The sequence below is a fragment of the Chlorocebus sabaeus genome, chromosome 20, assembly GCF_047675955.1.
Source record: "Chlorocebus sabaeus isolate Y175 chromosome 20, mChlSab1.0.hap1, whole genome shotgun sequence".
NCBI classification, from domain to species: Eukaryota; Metazoa; Chordata; class Mammalia; order Primates; family Cercopithecidae; genus Chlorocebus; species Chlorocebus sabaeus.
In genome coordinates, this window is record NC_132923.1 from 85,320,946 (window position 1) to 85,339,676 (window position 18,731).

Consider the following 18,731-nt stretch of genomic DNA (forward strand, 5'->3'; position numbering starts at 1 on the left):
CATAATTTTAATTTTTTTTACAGGCAGGGTCTCAGTCTGTCACTCAGGCTGGAGTGCAGTGATGCAATCATAGCTCACTGCAGCCTCAAACTCTTGGGCTCACCACGCCTGGCTAATTTTTTTTTTTTTTTTTTTTTTTTTTTTAGAGACAAGGTCTTGATATGTTGTTCAGGCTGGTCTTGAACTCCTGGGTTTCAAGGAATCCTCCCACCTCACCCTCCCAAAGTGCTGAGATTACAGGTGTGAGCCACCATGCCTGGTTTATTTGTCTTTTTATTGTTGAGTTGTAAGGGTTCTTTATATATTCTTGTTAGAATTCACTTGTCAGATATTTGATGTGTAAATATTTTCTCCCATTCTTTGGATTGTCTTTTCACTTTCTTGACAGTGTCCTTCAAAGTACAGAAGTTTTGATGACATCCATTTTATCTAATTTTTCTTTTGTTGCTTGTGCTTTAAGGTGTTATATCTAAGAAATCATTGCCTAATCTAATAAAGATGATTTACATCTATGCTTTCTTCTTAGAGTTTTTTTTTTTTTTTTTTTTTGAGACGGAGTCTCGCTCTGTTGCCCAGTCTGGAGTACAGTGGCGCGATCTCGGCCCACTGAAAGCTCTGCCTCCCGGGTTCACGCCACTCTCCTGCCTCAGCCTCCGGAGTAGCTGGGACTACAGGCACCCGCCACCACGCCTGGCTAATTTTTTGTATTTTTGGCAGAGACGAGGTTTCACCATGTTAGCCAGGATGGTCACCATCTCCTGACCTCGTGATCCACCCACCTCGGCCTCCCAAAGTACTGGGATTACAGGCATGAGCTACCGTGCCTGCCCAATATTTTGTAGTTTTTATTTGCAAATCTTGTATTTCTATTAAATTTATTCTTAAGTATTTTTTTCTTTTTGATGTTATTGTAAATGGAATTGATATTTTTTATTCTTTATTTTTGAGACAGTCTGGTTCTGTCACCCAGGCTGGAGTGCAGTGGCGTGATCTGGGGTCACTGTAACCTCTGCCCGGGAGGGCTGAAGTGGTTGTTGCACCTCAGCCCCCTGAGGAGCTGGGACCACGGGTGCACACCACCATGCCCGGCTAATTTTTGCATTTTTTTTTTTGTAGAGACAGTGTTTCACCATGTAGCCCAGGCTGGTCTCAAACTCCTGACCTCAAGCAATCCACCCACCTTGACCTCCCAAAGTGCTGGGGTTACAGAGGTGAGCCATTGTGCCAGGCCAGAATTGATTTTTTAATTTCATTTTCAGTTTTTTTCCCCCCTGAGATAGAGTCTCACTCTGTCACCCAGTCTTGAGCGCAGTGGCGGGATCTCGGCTCACTGCAACCTCTACCTCCTGGGCTCAAGCAATTCTCCTGCCTCAGCCTCCCAAGTAGCTGGGACTTACAGGCATAAGCCACCATACCTGGCTATCATTTTCAGATTATTCATTGCTAGTGTATAAAAATATAATTGATTTTTCTATATTAATGTATCTTGAACTTCGCTGAACTCATTTATTCCAATAGATTTTTCTTTCTTTAGGATTTTCTATATATACAAGATCATCTCATCTCCAAATATTGTTTTACTTCTTTTTCAATAAGGATGCCTTTTATTTTTTTCTTGCCTAATTGCCCTGGCTGGAAACTCCAGTGTAATGCTGAATAGAATTACCTTTCTTGTTTTTTTTTTGAGACAGAGTCTTGCTCTGTCACCCCCAGGCTAGAGTTCAGAGGCATGATCTTGGCTTACTGCAGCCTCTGCCTCCTAGGTTCAAGAGATTCTCGTGCCTCAGCCTCCCGAGTAGCTGGGTCGTGCACCACAGCACCTGGCAAATTTTTTTTTTTTTTTTTTTTTTGTATTTTTAGTAGAAATGGGGTTTTGCCATGCTGACCAGGCTGGTCTTGAACTCCTCACCTCAAGTGATCTGCCCGCCTCAGTCTCCCAAAGTGCTGGGACTACGGGCATGAGCCACTGTGCCTGGCTGAGTTACCTTTCTATAACATGATTTTGAATTTTTATTTTCCTTCCTGGGAACCTTTCAATGACTCCACATTGCCCTCAGAATAGACTTCACTTTTTATTAGCTTACAAGGCCAATTTAAATCTCACCCTAGGCAGGCACCCAGGCACCCAGGCAGTGATTCATGTCTGTAATCCCAGCACTTTGGGAGGCTGAGATAGGAGGATTGCTTGAGCCCAGGAGTTCAAGACCAGCCTAGGCAACTTAGTGAGACCCAGTCTCTATAAAAAATAAAAATATTATCCAGGTATGGGAACATGTGTCTGTAGTCCCAGCTGCTTGGGATGCTGAGGTGGAAAATTACCTGAGCCCAGAAGTTTGAGTCTACAGTGAGCTATGATTGCACCACTGCACTCCATCCTGGGTAACAGAGTGACTCCCTATATCTAAAAAAATTTTTTTAAAAAGATAACCCAATTCTTAATCATCGTCATCATCCTCATCATCACCATCATCATTGGATAGTCCCCATTTGTTGAGCACTTACTCCCCATGTCTCAGATACTATGCAAAGTGCTTTATAATCATTGTCTATTTAATTCTTTTACTCATTCTGTATGGTAGTCTGCATGAAACTGAGGGTCAAAGAGTTTTAATAACTTGACCATGGTGTTGTAGCTTGTAAGTGGAGGACCTTGATTCAATGTCAAATTTGATTCCAAAGTCCATCTTAACCATTGTCCTGATGTTAGGGCTCTTAGTGTATAATTCTTACTTTTAAAAGGGTAAATAGGCCAGGTGTGGTGGCTCAGGCCTGTAATCCCAGCACTTTGGGAGGCCGAGGTGGGCAGATCACGAGGTCAGGAGATCAAGACTATCCTGGCCAACTTGGCAAAACCCCGTCTCTACTAAAAATACAAAAATTAGCCAGGTGTGGTGGCGCGTGCCTCTAATCCCAGCTACTCAGGAGGCTGAGTAGGCATGAGAATCGCTTGAACCTGAGAGGCAGAGGTTGCAGTGAGCTGAGATGGTGCCACTGCACTCCAGTCTGGTGACAGAGTGAGACTCAAAAATAAAAATAAAATTAAAAATAAATAAATTTTAAAAAAGGGTAAAATAGATTCCTGATTGGGTGCTTAAAAAAGAAAATCCAGGCCACTAGATTTTAAAATGCCATCAACAGAAAACAATAAGAATCTCCTTTGCTTCCAGTGGTGATTGTGAATCTCTTGAGCTAGTTTTGGGAATCTCTTGAGCTAGTTTTGGGAATCTCTTGAGCTACTTTCCCCAGTGACATAAACCAACATTACCACCACCTGCTAAATGACAGATGTTGAACTAGGCTCTCTCACACCAGTTGTATCATTTAACTCTCCCTGAAATCCTCAGAAGTAAGAATATCCTCATTTTACAAAAAAGAGAATCTCCAGAAAGAAACATTTCTCTCAACCTCTTATAGTCCAGTCACGAGTCCCTCTGGGTATTTTCTAACACCCCTTCCACCTTTCTCTGCTAGTTCTTCTCTCTCATCTCTACCATGCTCCATTTCACCAAACATCTAGCTCTTCTGGGCTTTGCTGACACATATTTTACCCACGGTAGGCCATGTTCAGGTGCTTGATGAGAAGTCTCTGTAGGGTTTTAACCAGGGAAAATAATAAGATCTGGTTTATGTTTTAGAAAGGTCATTCAGGCAGAGTGCAGTGGTTCACCCCTGTAATCCCAGCACTTTGGGAGGCCAAGGCAAGTGGATTACGTAAGCCCAAGAGTTTAAGACCAGCCTGGGCAATGCGGCAAAACCCTGTCTCTACAAAAATACAAAAATTAGCTGGGTGTGGTGGTGTGAACCTGTAGTCCCAGTTACTCTGGAGGCTGAGGTAGGAGGATCAACTGAGCCTGGGAGATGGAGGCTGCTGTGAGCTGAAATTGAACCAGTGCACTCCAGTCTCGCTGACAGAGTGAGATGCTGTCTCATAAAAAGAAAAAAAAGATCATTCAAGCTGAGGCAAGAGGATCGCTTAAGCCCAGGAGTTCAAAACTGCAGTGAGCCATGATCGTCCCACTGCACTGCAGCCTGGGTGATGTAAATAAAAATAGATTATTCAGTTTATGATATGGAGAATGAACATAGGCAAAATCATGGAAGTGGGGATATTGGTTAAGAAACTTTAGCAGTGGTCCAAGAGAAAGGCCATGGTAGTGGAGATAGTAAAAAGTGGTCAGACCTGGAAATTAGGATTTTGGATATATATTGGAGATTGAGCCGACAGAACTTGCTGGTAGATTGAACTCGGGCTATGAGAGAAAGCACAGAATAAAGGAAGAAAAGTGATGAAGGCCTGAACAAGGCATCCTCTATTTGTGCTATAATGTGAGATGTCATGGGTTTAAACTGAGACACAACTGTGATTATGGCTTTGAAAATCTTTGACTGAAAGAGTTGTCTATTTGCTATTTTGTGTTTGTGGGGGAGATATATTAACTTTTCCCAATGACATAAACCAACATTATCAGCACCTGCTAAGTGACAGATACTGAACAAGGCTCTCTCACACTAGTTACATAATTTAACTTTCCCCGAAACCCTTAGAAGTAAGAATATTCTCATTTTACAAAAAGGGAAATTAGACTTAGTTTATGATTTGACAAAGGTCAGGCAGCCAGTCAAATGGGGCTGAGCTGAGATTTGAAATCAAATTTGACTCTGAAGCCCATGCTCTTGTTATTGCACTGATTCGGAATCAGGATTCCTCAAACCTTTTTCCTCGTCACTTGAAGTCTTCTGTTGACTCTCATGTGCCCTACTTTAGAGCCCAAGTCTGGCAAACAGGACAGCTTTGTTCTGTCTGTAGCCCATCCTCTGACTTGCCTTGTGATTTAGGGCAAGCTTCTTAATTTGATGGTGTCTCAGCATTCACACATGGTAAGCAGGGCTAGTAATTACCTACGGAGAAAATGCTTTGAAACCTGCAGATGAAAGAACCTGCAGCCATGAGTGCAAGATTTCTTTCCTGTGGTGTTCCTTTTGGTTTCTTAAGGCTTCCAGGACTCTTCATAAAGGACAGAGAGGAAAGGAAGGACATAGGGCAAGGGCAAAACAGTGTTTGCTTTCTCACTAGAAGCCAGTGGCCTTTGGGGACATAAATATAATAACTTCTCTTACTGTCTAGTACTCAATAAATATTACAAATGGATTAAATAAATGTTATTTAAAAAACCATTAAGTGGGCTTTAGAAGGCCACTGGAAACCTTTAAAAATATTTTCTATTTTTATGCTCTGGTTACCCAAACCCTACATGTTCTCCAGTAGGAAGAAAAAGGAGCTAATGCTTATCTAGTTTCTGCTGTGTGCCAGGTTTTCACATGAACCTTCATTTAATCATTGTAATGGCATGAGCAGGTAGGTATTATTATTACCTTCAGTTTACAGGAGAGAAAACCACGACTTGGTATAGTTCCTGACTTCTGCAAAGTCACCAAACAAAGAACCTGCAGGACCAAAACCGGACCAACCTGGGCCTTCCCAGTCCTAAACTCAAGTTCTTCCCAGGGCATCCCATTGCCCTGAAAAGTTAGCGATGATGACAATTTTGAACTGTCCTATCACACCCTGCACGTGTGTGGCATTTACAAATCTCTTACTGCTTGTTATTTTCATGGCTCAGTCCCTGGCACAGGGATGGTTATTTGCGTAGCACAATTGTTGTTATTGTGCCGCCTCACATATTCTTTCTGCCCTGGGCAAACGCGAACAATGATGGACTATATTTATGAAACCAGCAGCTTAGAAGGATGAGCTTCAGATTACCATAAGAATTGTAGTAAGATTTTAAAATATAGTTTAGCACCATCTATATGGAAAGCCCATCTCTCAAAGTCTCATGCAAATAAATTATCTCTTTGTGTATTTGGAGAGTTCCTCATTTTTTTTTTCATAGTCTCTATCACCTCACATTTCTGAACTTTCTAGATGCTGATATTACAGAAACACAGTGTTCTTGAAGCGTTGATACGACAGTTGCCACTAAAAGCTGGAAAATAAGAAAAATAAAAGTAGTCTTGATCTCCTTTAAGGATGGAGTGGGGAGGGGGGTTGGAGTTAGAGTAGGATAGAAAGACGGTTGGTGACAAAGCTGTTTATGATTTAAGGTCTCCTCTTTAGACTTATCCTGGGTTTAGGTTTATCGTAAATCCAGAGCCTCATCTTCAGCTTCCCATGTTCAAGGCACCATTTTAACAAGTTTTCTTGGGTGGTGATTAATATCTGCAGGACACCAGCAACACACCCTAGGAAAAAGCGCATTTGAGTCAGAAGACCTGTGTATAATTCCCAGCGTTGTCATTATGAATTTGGACAAATTCCTCTTCTGTTAAAAAAAGATTAAAAATAACCCTTGTAGAGCTGTTTTGAGGAATAAATGAAATAATGCCCATTAAAACAGCAATTTGCCTGGGTGCAGTGGCTCACACCTATAATCCCAGCACTTGGGAGGCCAAGGCAGGAGGATGGCTTGAGCCCAGGAATTCAAGACCAGCCTGGGCAACACAGCAAGACACTGTCTCAAATTAAATAAATAAATAAATAAATAAATAAATAAAACAACAAAAAAAAGAAAACAGCAATTGTTGTCTATTAGTATTCAGATTTAAGTCATCAGATACAACTTTATTTACCTAGGGAACATCTACTTTTTCAATGACTGGGATATGTCAGTTGTTCAAAGCACCCCCATTCTTATTTATTTATTTATTTTTATTTGATTGGTACAAAAAAAAAAAGAGAGATGAGGTCTCACTATGTTGCCCAGGCTGGTCTTGAACTCCTGGGCTCATGGAATCCTCCTGCCTCGGCCTTCCAGAGTGCTAGAATTACAGGTGTGAGCCACCTGGTCTGGTCTGGCACCCCTATTTATGTAACTAATATATCTGTCAAACCAACTTAATTGTTGGAGGGTTGCCTGAAGGGTGGAGAGTTAAATAGTGATCTTGAAGAATGGTATCTATAGCTACTACTTATTGAACATCTAGTCCAGGCCAGTCCCTTTGATAGGCCATTATACATGAGCTCTAATCCTTAAACCATCCATATAAGGTAGATATTACTACCTTCAATGTTATAATGAGGAAAATGAGGCTTAGTGACCCAGAGACGTTAAGTTGTCCTAGAAAAAAACAGATAAATTCTTCTTGTCTGCTCTATGCAGCTCATTCTTGTTATAATGAGTTAGATTATAACATATATTCGATTGCTACATTTTCCTCTCCTAAAATAGATTTGGGATATGACCCAGTGCTCTGATGAGATCTGGGACACACATTTGCAAATTGTCATTGGTTTGTCATTTAAAAAAAAAAAAACCTCTCTCAGAAGTTCTAGGCTTTTTTTGGGAGTTTGGCCCATTACTCTCTTCCCTATAGACATGCTCCCATCCCCCATTACATGTCATTAATTTAAACCAGAACCTACGAATGAGGAAAGAAGCCACTACAAATTATTGGTAGTCTGGAGGGGGATGTGGGGCAATTCCCCTATAAAGATTTTAAGCGAGTTTTCCCTTGCTGGGGCATCTGATTCTTTTTATTTTTTGTTAATCAAGACCCAAGCCTGCTGTCAACGCTCTTACTTATAGAAGTTATTTATAAAATAGTTGTTCCTTGATTTTCTTATGGGGATAAAGTGAAGACCCAAATAACAATTATATACGAGATTGTGTTCAGTTCAATTCAACAAACTTTTATAATGTACTTACTGAACATTAGAAGTTGTGCTAGAGTCTATAAATAAAAACATCTGGCCGGGTGCGTTGGCTCACGCCTGTAATCCCAGCGCTTTGGGAAGCCGAGGCAGGCAGATCACTTGAGGTCAGGAGTTCGAGACCAGCCTGGCTAACATGGTGAAACCCCATCTCTACTAGGGAAAAAAAAAAAAAGACATATATATATATATATATATATATATATATATATATATATATAAATTAGCTAGTGTAGTGGCGGGTGCCTGTAATCCCAGCTACTCAGGAGGCTGAGGTACAAGAATCGCTTGAACCCAGGAGGCGGAGGTTGCAGTGAGCCGAGATTGCGCTGTTGCATTCCAGCCTGGGTGACAGAGTGAGACCTTGTCTCAAAAAAAAAAGAAATAAAAATAAAACATTTATAAACTGTGAAAAGTAATACTGTATACATACAAGGTATTATTTATTTGAGATGGGGTCTCTCTGTGTTGCCCAGGCTGAATTTGTGCTCTGTGCAACTGCCTCAGCCTCCTGTGTAGCTGGGACTATAGGCATGTGCCACCATGCCTGGATAAGGTGTGACTTTTGACTTAATATAAATCATGTAAGAGTTATAACAGTAATAATTCCTTACATTTCCTATATGAGAAACTGAAGCTCACATATGAGAAACTGAAGCTCAGAGAGGTTAAATGGTTTGCCTGAGGTCACACTCTAAGTGATTCTTAATATTCTCTTTGCTACTCCCACTGCCTTTCCAGGAAATTATACAGCAGGGATTCCACCTTATTTATCTGAGAGGAATATCTTACATCTCACATGGTTTGGAGGAGTCTCCTTGAATAGCAAGTGAAATTATACTCCCCAAAGCAATTTGCTCCATGATTTTCAGATTTCATAATTTGTGTAGCTACAAGTTTAGGCACTTTCGTATACGTTATTTCATTCATCCTCACAACAACCCTAAGGGTACACAACTAGTGAATGGGAGAGCCAGGACTGGAACCTGGATATTCCTAATGTCCGAGCCCTATTTATTTAACTACACTTTGCGTCTTTGGCTATTAGTTGTATAACCTTGGGCAGATCACTAAGCCTCTGTGACCCTGCATGGCCTCATTTGTAAAGTGAGTATGATGATTATTTCCTTTTAGAATTGTGAAGCTCAAATGTGCTAATATAAAGTAGAAAACACCAGTAGAAACATCAGTTGTGGTTATGGCTGATAAATGTAGCAAAGTGAAGTAATGTAAAACAGTATCTCTTATTCTCTCTTCAGTTAAAGAGATTAACAGCAAAAAAGAAGCCAAGGAAGATGCTCTTGAATAAGTGGTTACTCACCAGACCTATACGGCTTGCTTTTGTTAGCTGGCCTTTGCCAGAAGGGGTCTGAGTATAATTAGGAGTTCCTGGGGAAATTTCTGGAATGGTTTGCTTGTGGCGCCAATAGTCTAAAAACTTAGGTGGGGCTAACTCCATCCTGGGTCTTGTTTGGTTGTCCCTCCTACCACGGGGACTGCTATGATAATGGTAATGGGTGTAGGCCTGATAGAGTTGTGGTTTGTTGTCATGGGAAGCCAACGTAACTAAGAAATTTAGACCAATTCGGGCAAATACATTTATTGAGGTCTCTGTGGTAGGCTCAATTATGAGGGAGAGATAGTAGTGAGTCAGCCCCTTGTCCTCAAGGATTTTACAGTGCAGTGAGGTGGAAACAAGCCCTCAACTAACGCTTACAAATAAGGCAGAGTGTAAAAAAGGTCACATCAGAACAACTTAGAGGTGGGGTGTGGAGTTCCTAGAAGGCGTCTTGAAGTAGGTGGTATATACTCTGAGCCTTTGAAGATGAATTTCAAGTAACTGGGTATTCCAACTGAAGACTGGCAGCATCAGAAGGTGTAGGATGTGTTATGTTTAATATAGGCAGGAACGAAGGCCTTTACTGAGCACATACTGTAATGCTAGGGTCTGACGATATAGAAATATATTGAAAACAGTTCTTGCCATTGAGGAGCTCTTAATCTAGAGGGATAGATAGGTGTAAACTGTCATTAGGGTGATGACTTCACAAGGTAGAGAAGAAAGGTTATAAAGGAGAGTGTGTAACTTTGACATGAGGAGGAGAAAAAGATACTTTGCAAAGGAGGTAATACTTGAATTATGCCCCGAGAAAGAAGGAGGAGTTTGCCAAGTGGACAATGAGAGAAGCTAGGAGCGCTACAGGCACCAGCGTTCCCTTGTTAAACAATCTAAGTGTGACAGGCACCGGGCAAATACATTTTTGCTTCCCCTTTCCAAATGGATTTTGGCTGTGGGAAGGAATGACTTAATGTCTTTTTCAATATACTAGCAGATGGTTAAATAAAGGTTTTACAGTCAGATTTGGATTCTAATTCAGCTATATAATTAGCTATATGACCTTAGTAAGACACTTGTGTTTCAGTTCCTTCATTCATACAATTCAAAAAATAAGAGTCTAGTACAGAGCCTGGCATATATAAAGTGCCATTATTATTTTCTATCATTATCTCATTTAGTCCTTGTAAGCAACTTGGCCTCTGGTTATAATTTCCCCCATTTTTCAGAAGCAGGAGCTCAGCGTAGGTAGGTGGCCTGTCTGAAGTTCACAGGCCAATCCGGAGTCGCCTCCGCAGCCCGTCCGCTTTCATTTTATGTCCGCGCCGGGTTTCCCCAGGCGACCCCAGGGGCAGGCTCTGGTCCAGCGGCTGAAACTCCGGTGCCAGGGTTTGGGCGGCGCCGCGGCCTGCTCCGGCGGGCGGGCAGGCGGGCGGGGCCAGGCGGGGCGGGGCGGGCGTGAGGAGGGAAGTTGTGGAAGTTAGGGGAGACGCCCGCCCGCCCGCCCCGGCCTCGCCTACGGCCGCTCCCTCCGCCTCCTCCCCGCCCCGAGCCCCAGTCAGCCCGTCCTTCCTTCCCTTGCATGATGGAAACACCATGGCTGCGGCGGCCCAGCTTTCTCTGACACAGGTAACGCCACACGCCCGTCCGCTGGGCTCGGCCGGCCGGTGCCCCCTCCCCCACCGCCCTCAGCTTCGTCGACCGGGGCAGCTTCTCGGCTTGTGGGCCGGGCGGCCGGTGTGTGTGAGGGAAAGCGGGTGCGACTGCGGGAGGCGCCCTCCGGAGCCGGAACCCCGCTGCGGCCGCCGCGACCTCGCCCAGGGTCGTCGGGCGCCCCCTGCCCCGCCCCGCGCGGCCCTCGCCACCCTCTGCGCCGCCGCCGTCCGCGCCGCCGCCGAGTGGACTATGACCCGGCCGCGCTCTGCCGGTGCCGGGCTGGTTCGCGGGGGGCAGCTTTCACCCACCCAGGAAGTTTCCTCCCACCGGGCCGCACGCACCCCAGGTGAGCTCCTGTTGAGCTCGCGCGGGCCGGCCGCACCCCCGGGTCGCACGAGGCTTGCTCGCTGGGCCGGCTGCGCGCCGCCCCCAGTTGGAGTTGCCTTCCAGAGCCGGACGCCCAGGTCCCCCAAGCCAGTCTTTCCTCTCCAAACCTGCCTTTCCCCCAGAGTCCGACGGAAACCCTCCCCAGCAATTTAATGTAGTTAGCTTCGCCTCCAAAGAAGTCTCATCCTACTCAACTACCTACTCTGCCAGCCCCTTCCTCCGTTCAGCCTCTCCCCCTCCTCATCAGGTTTCCTTCTGGGTCAGACCCCCGATGCCGCCTTTCCTACCCACGTCTGCTTCCACTTCCACTTCCCCTCGGGGGGCTCCCGCCTGATCGCTGTCCCAGTGGATCCCTTTAATGGGTGTGGTGGCTCCGCCAGTCTTGGTGCCAGGAACGGCCGCCCGGGGAGCACTTCTCCTGGGGGAATCCTCAGCAAAACCTGTCGTCGAGCTTCCCTCTTGCCTCGTTGCTTCCTGTCAAAGTCCAGTCCTTGTGCTTCTCAGAAAACCTCTAAACATCACTCACGCTGGGAACCTGGTCCCTACCTCTCTGTAAAGAAGCCAATTACAATGTAAACATGGTGTCCGGGATGATAAAGTGACAGACACCTGACAGCCCTTTCCTGCTGCTCTGACCCAAACTCGCCCCCACGTCTCCTTCTCAGAAGGTTCTCTCCAGAGCTGGTGGCGTGTGCTTCCCGATTGGGGCCCACCCCGTCTTTCTTGCCTGCATTGTGGTATCTCCCTGCCATCTTGTACTCTCCTTGGCCTAGATTCGTCGGTGCTTCTAAGGCTTTAGCGTTGGGATAGGGGCAAACATTTCGGCAGTGGAGTTTTCTGTGTTTAAAATCAAGAGGCTTTGGGGTGCTTTGCCTAGCACTAGGATAGAGAGAAAAAAATGTTTTCTCAGAAACCGGGAGTCACGTACATGCTTCATGTAAAATAACTAACTCGTGTTTGCAGAATTCTAAGTGTCATAAGGGAAGTCTGTTTCCCAGTTTATTTGGTGGTGGTGGTGTTTGTCCTGTCCTGCCAAGCAGATAACAAGGGGGGAAGAACCCTTTAACATGGAATGTGGTGGTTTAATCTTGGTTATGTATGTTTGGAAGGGTCCTCCCAAAACTCCAATTTGAACAACGACAGCACTGACTTTTAGGTATTCACTTTCTGAGAGTGTAGTTAGTGACTTGCATTAAACAAGATCCCTGTTGGCAGGCTGTTGTTTTCTGGCTCTGTTGGCCAATTCTGGCAGGAGTTTTGCCTTCTTGAAGGTTTTGTGCTCTTGAAGACTTCCGTAAAATTGCATCTCAGTTGTGTACATAATTTATTCTCTCCCTGGGTAATACCATGTTTTTAGCTTCTATTTACTATCATTCATCTCTGGAGAATTGCTTCAGGCTCTGTCAGTTTTATAGCCATTTAAAAAATTTACATATGTTCTTGGGTTATATATTTAGGTATTAATGTGTACACAGTAAGAACGGAGTCAGTAGTAGCTATTATCCTTCAGTGCCTCACACATGAGAGAATATACATTGGTGGTTAATTTTTATTGATAATTCAAATAAGTAAATTCAGAATATTCTGTTTTTAAAACATGAAGAGGCAATAAGAGGAATTACGAAGGCACAGGAAAAAAATAACATTTCCAGTCGCTAGTATACCCTAGTGTGCCTCATTATTTCAAAACTTTGCAGATTTGTGGTTTTTAAATTTAATTTTAATTTTTTATAACTGCCTGAGCCCAATACACTAAGTAACAATGCAGCCTGGTTTCACATTCATTATTGACCCGTTTGTCATCCTCTGTTCCCCCCCACCCCGCCCACCCTCCCAGCACACACATTTAGACATAGGTATACTCAAGTGAGAGATCATTCAGGGCAGGGACATCTTTTAATCCATCTTCTCCCATAGTACCTAGCTGGAAGAAAGTAATTAATAACTGTTGTAGGAATGACTGAAAGCTCTAAAGGGTTCTGTAATAGTTATGGAGATTAAACATGCTCAAGTTAGTTTCTGCTTCTGTTCATATGATGATGATTTTCATACAGCAAATATTTTTAAAGTACCTATTATGTACTAGACACGATACTGGGATTATCTTGTTTATAATTTCTTGCCTTAACCAATTAAGCAAAACTGAGTTTGGGGAAAAAATGTGAAAAATGTTTTAGCTTATGCCTTCCTTCCTTCCTTTTTCCAAGCTTGCCAACCAACCCTTCAACTCCCCAGCCCCCAGAATAAATTACCTAAATTATTATATTCTCGCTTGTAGAGATGATAGAATACTAGAGTACCAGAATGTTAGTTCCAGTTCTGCTTTGGCAACAGCTAACTGTATGGGTTTGGGTTAAATATCCAGGCCTCAGTTTTCTTAACTTTAAAATAGACTCAACAAATATTTGCTGAGCATTTACTATGTGCTAGGAATTACTCTAGGTACTGAGGATATATATACTCATGAACAAAAGTAGTTAACAATTCTTTGACCTTGGAGACAAAACCTGGAACTTATTTCTACTAGAGGAGTTTGAATTAGTTGATCTAAGGACCTTTCCAACTCTTAAGATCCCGTTTTATAGACAGTATTCTATGATTTATAGACCTAGTGGACTTTCTCTGGGTTCTTTAGTGCTTTACAGCCTTAATGTTTTCTAATTCAGTTGTCTTTTCTAGTTGTTCTGTTTACTTCTTGTCAGTGAGAAGTAAAACCTGAAGGAGAAAGATCTTGATTTTTGCTTCTGTTGTTAGATTAGAAAAAAAGCATGTAATACTTCTAAAAAACATTTCCAATAGTCAATTTTACTCCCTAATGCCCGTATCCCTAGTAATAATAATACTGTTAACTTCCCTTTGGGTATTACTATATGCCAGGAATTTTACTACACTTAGAATCTGACAATATGTTTTACAAATTAGAGGAGCTAGTAAGTAAGCTAGTAAGTGGTGGATCTAAGATTTGAACCAAGGTCTATAGGACTTCAAAAGCTGTCTATTTCACTGTACTTCTCTATGTACTATATGCTTGGCATATCCAACGCTCCCTTGTATTTTTTATTCTTTTTTGTCAGCATATGCCATTGTCTTAAGTAGTAAGCCTCTTGAGGATATAAGACATGGTTTTTGCCCCTGAATCTCTAGTGCCTTTAATAGTATCTTGATGATACAATTGTGTGTTCAAAGTTAGTGCTATTTATGATAAAGGTTTTATTTTACTGAGATAGGATTTGAATATTTAAAATAGTCTTTTAGCAATTCAGCTTTATACTGGTTTTCTTGCTTTAGTTTAGCAAGGAATTTTTTTTTTTTTTTTTTTTTTTGAGGCAGGATCACACTTTGTCACCCAGGCTGGAGTACAGTGGCATGATCTGGCTCACTGCATCCTGCAACCTGTGTTGAGGATGCAGAGTGAGGCTCAAGGGATCCTCCCATTTCAGCCTCCTGAGTAGCTGGGACTACAAGCATGCATCGCCATGCCCAGCTAATTTTTAAAATTTTTTTGTAGAGACAGGGACTCCCTATATAGTCAGATTCTTTTTTTTTTTTTTTTTTTTTTTTAAGTAATAAAAAAGCCCTTAAGTAGGGACTTAATTTTTAAAATCCTGATATATAAATGGTATAAAAATAGTTTTAATGCTTTTTTTGTTAATTACAAGAGTGATACAACTATTACAGAAAACTTGGAAATTAAAGGAAAACATCTCCCATAATTTCACAGTTTGTAGTGTTTATTTTCAGTTTCATTTTTTAAGCAAGTATACAGTGTGTGCTAATAAACATATCATCTTAGTAGTCTGATTTAACAATTATGACAGTAAATACAGGTTAGTTTGAAAATTACAACATGTTCTCAGAAGCAGAAAAGTGATATTGTTCTCAACATGACAGATATTTGAGTTCCTACAATGGGAAAGGCATATTAATGATGTTTTTCTTTTTTGCCTATAATTATGGTTCCATATACTCAGGAAATCTGTTCTTCCTTGGGAGAGATATCTAACCCTTCTCAAGGATGGCTTGAAATGTTCAGCACTTGGGAGGGGTTGTCATAGTTAAAATTAATTAGGAACGGTTAGGTTTATCCAATAGTGAGTCTCTCAGGAATAATCTAAGAGTGCATTCCTTTGTTTTCACTCTATTTGCAGAAAGAATTCTAGTAACAGACTAACGTATGGTAGAAAAAGATTGAGTATCATTAGCAATGAATTGTAGTTCAGAATCTCTGCAATCTCTAATAGTGTGATTTTAAAGGCCCAATCTAAGGTATTTTACTTGTTCTTCAGGGAATTACAAAAAGCACTTTATACACTTGTTTGTGAGTTTGGGGCCTAATAAAATTGGGAGCAGAAAATATAACTGTTGGGTACTGGGCTTAATACCTGTGACACAAGTCCACTGATGTAACAAACCTTCACATGTACCCTTGAACCTAAAATGAAAGTTAAAAAAATCAGAACTCTGGAAACCAAAACCAAGTAAATGGCCTGAGAGAGGTCTGGTTAGTTGGAGAATTGATAGAAATAATAAATGAAAAGTTAATCCAGGCAGAGTTCATTAGGCAAACTCATATGCTGAAGTTTCATTTTTAAAGCAGTTGAATCAACAAGGTATGCCTTCATTAACAATTACATTTATTAGGCGTTTTTAATAATCTGAGGAATCTTGTAAATTGAATGCTTTATTACAGTAAAGTGAACATTTTCTTATTTCAACAAATGATCTAACCCAGTTAAGCATGCGTAGAAAAAAGACTGGAAGAAATAAAAAACAGTTTTATAGTAGCATGGTTGTAGTTTTTATCGACCTTGTTTTTAACAGTGAGAATGTATTCCTTCTATAATCAACTGATTTAGCGTTTCTCTGCGTCATTTTTAAAAATTTATTCATTTAAATTGAATACACAATAACTATGTGTAAAGTAAAGCTTTGTGTTCTAAGATTACGTCTACACTTAGTTTTCATCCTAAACATTCTCATCTTTGGATTTAGGGAAATTGGTCAGAGGAATGATACTAATTAATGGATTTGGACAATTCAGTTAGAGGACTAATTTATAATTTTGTGTGCTGCTTTATAATATACAAAGCATAACCTATGAACTAAGCTATTATTATCATTTCAGATTGGAGGATACTGAGGCTCAGAATTTGGGACTTAGGTTTTATAGTTAGTAAATTAAAAAGCCAACATAAATTCATGTTTGAAAAAATTCATACAGTGCTAGTGAAGTCTCTCTTACTGCTTTAGGCCCTCATTTGCTTTCCCAGAGGCAGCCATTCTTGCCAGTTTCTTGTGTGAATTTCCAGTAATAGTCTGTGTATATGCGAACAAATATATATAATATATGCACTGTGTATGTATATTCTTTTGTATAAGCTGTTTATTGTTTCACAGTTTGTTGTTGTTATATTATTTTTAACTTAACTGATTTAGGAGATTGCTCTATATCATCACATGTAGATCTCCCTTATTATTTTCAAACCCTCAGGGTATTTCCATATGTAAACTTACTGCTATTTATTTTACTAGCCACCTAATACTGGACATTTATTTTGTTTTCAATCTTTTGTTACAACTATGCTGCAGTGGATACTCTTTTACATGTTTTTGTGCACATGTGTGAGCATATGGATTAATTTCTAGCAGGTGTAATTGTTGGACCAAAGGATACTTTTAATCTACATAGATACTGCTAATTTGGGGTAGGCATAGTGGCTCAGGCCTATAATTCCAGTGCTTTGGAAGGCTGAGGTGGAAGGATTGATTGAAGTCAAGAGTTCAAGGCCTGGGTAACATAGTGAGAGCCATCTGGGACAAAAAAAATTTTTAATTAGCTGGGCATGGTGGTGTGCAGCTGTAGTCCGAACAGTCATTTGAGGTTACATTGAGCTATGATTGCACCACTGCACTCCAGCCTAGGTGACAGAGCTAAGACCCTATCTCCAAAAAAAAAAAAAAAAAAAAAAGATACTGCTCATTTGCATTCAGAAACACTGCTATAGTAGCACATATGTTTGAGAGTGTCATTTCCTCCACAACTTACTCAACATGTATATTATTGTCAGTCCAGTGATCAGAAAGATTTCAAACAATTTCATTGTTTTAGTTTGTTATTTATGGGTAAGGTTGAACTTATTTTTTTTTTCTTTGAAACCATTTGTATTTCTTTTTTTTGTAAACTGCTTTAGTTTTTCACTTGTTCTCTTGATGGGCTGTTTGTCTTCTTTCTTACTGATTTGTAAGAACTCTTCTTATATTTAGGAAATTCGCCCTTTGCAAAATTCTTTGCAAAATTTTTTTTCTCTGAAATTTTTTTGTTTTTGGCGTTCTTTGATTATGTAGAAATATTTGTTTTATATGTTTGTCAGTCTTTTCTCTTAGAGCTTCTGCAAAATCTAGATTTTTAAATTTCAGGAGCTGAGGCAGAATAATATAACTGCAAGAGCACACCTGTTCTGCCCCTGAGTAGTTTTGTGATCTTGGGCAAATTACTTAACCTCTTAAGTGTACTCATTTGCATATTAGAAATAAACTACTGAGACTTCTTGGGTATTATTGAGACCCTCTTAAACATGTTGTGATTACAAAATGAACTGGTGACTTATTTTCTTTAGCCACTCTTACAGTTTTCCCAATTTGTTAAAAGCTGGCCTTGTACCCTGCCTCATATACTGTGCTTTCCTATCACGTAAATGTGAACTTTTGAATATTTTGTGCAGAAGTAAGATAGAAATGAGGTAGAAGAAACTCACTTTTGTGATATAAATAATGCTATCAAATGAATCAGAGGTGCAATTGAAAAATAAAGGTTGGGCTCTTTTTAAAACTTGTTTTTTATGTGGTAAAAATATACAAAGAAAAGTAAAGTAAGCCTCATTTCCTCCCCCCTTTAAACTGGGGGTTATGATAATGGGAATATAATAGTACCAGGAGTTTTTCATCTGAAATAATCAAACTGCTTATTCCTTACTAAATCTGCAATAAGAATACAAATTTGACCAAGAATGCTAGATAAGAACATATTTTTTGGAGGAAGATGTTTATATTACAGTACTTTATAGTTTTTTAGATCATGGTTTCTCAGCCTTGGCACTTTGAGATTTTGGGCTGGAGAATTTCTTGTGGGAGGCTGTTCTGTGCATTGTAGGGTGTTTTGCAGCATCCTTATCTATTTACCTTCACCAGTTGCAATAATCAGAAATATCTCCAGATATTGACAGATATTTCCTAGATATTTGCCTCTAGTTGAGAATCACTGGCTTATTTATTTATTTTTATTTTAAAGTTTTAGTACTTTCGTGAGAGAGTTTTGCTCTGTCGTCCAGGCTGGAGAACAGTGGTGCAATCTTGGCTCACTGCAACCTCCACCCCTGGGTTCAAGCAATTCTTGTGCCTCAGCCTCCTGAGTAGCTGGGATTACAGGCGTGCATCACCACGCCTGGCTAAATTTTTTTGTATTTTTAGTACAGATGGATTTCACCAGGTTTGCCAGGCTGGTCTCCATCTCCTGACCTCAAGTGATCCTCCTGCCTTGGCCTCCCAAAGTGTTGGGATTACAGGTGTGAGCCACTGCGCCTGGCCAAATCACTGGTTTAGATATTTACTTATTTATTTATTATTATTTTTTGAGGTGGACTT

At 40.9% G+C, this 18,731-nt stretch overlaps 1 protein-coding gene across 3 annotated transcripts in view; it reads left to right on the top strand.

Annotated features, from left to right (window-relative positions):
* Positions 1 to 10,552: 10,552 nt before the first annotated feature.
* EPS15 (epidermal growth factor receptor pathway substrate 15) overlaps positions 10,553 to 18,731 on the top strand; it is a 160,066-nt gene continuing 151,887 nt past the window's right edge. For all 3 annotated transcript variants that reach the window (XM_007978767.3, XM_007978770.3, XM_007978769.3), the window contains exon 1: positions 10,553 to 10,676. In XM_007978767.3, coding sequence (XP_007976958.1) covers positions 10,644 to 10,676 — 33 coding nt within the window. In that variant the 5' untranslated portion in view covers positions 10,553 to 10,643. The remainder of the gene's footprint in view (positions 10,677 to 18,731) is intronic.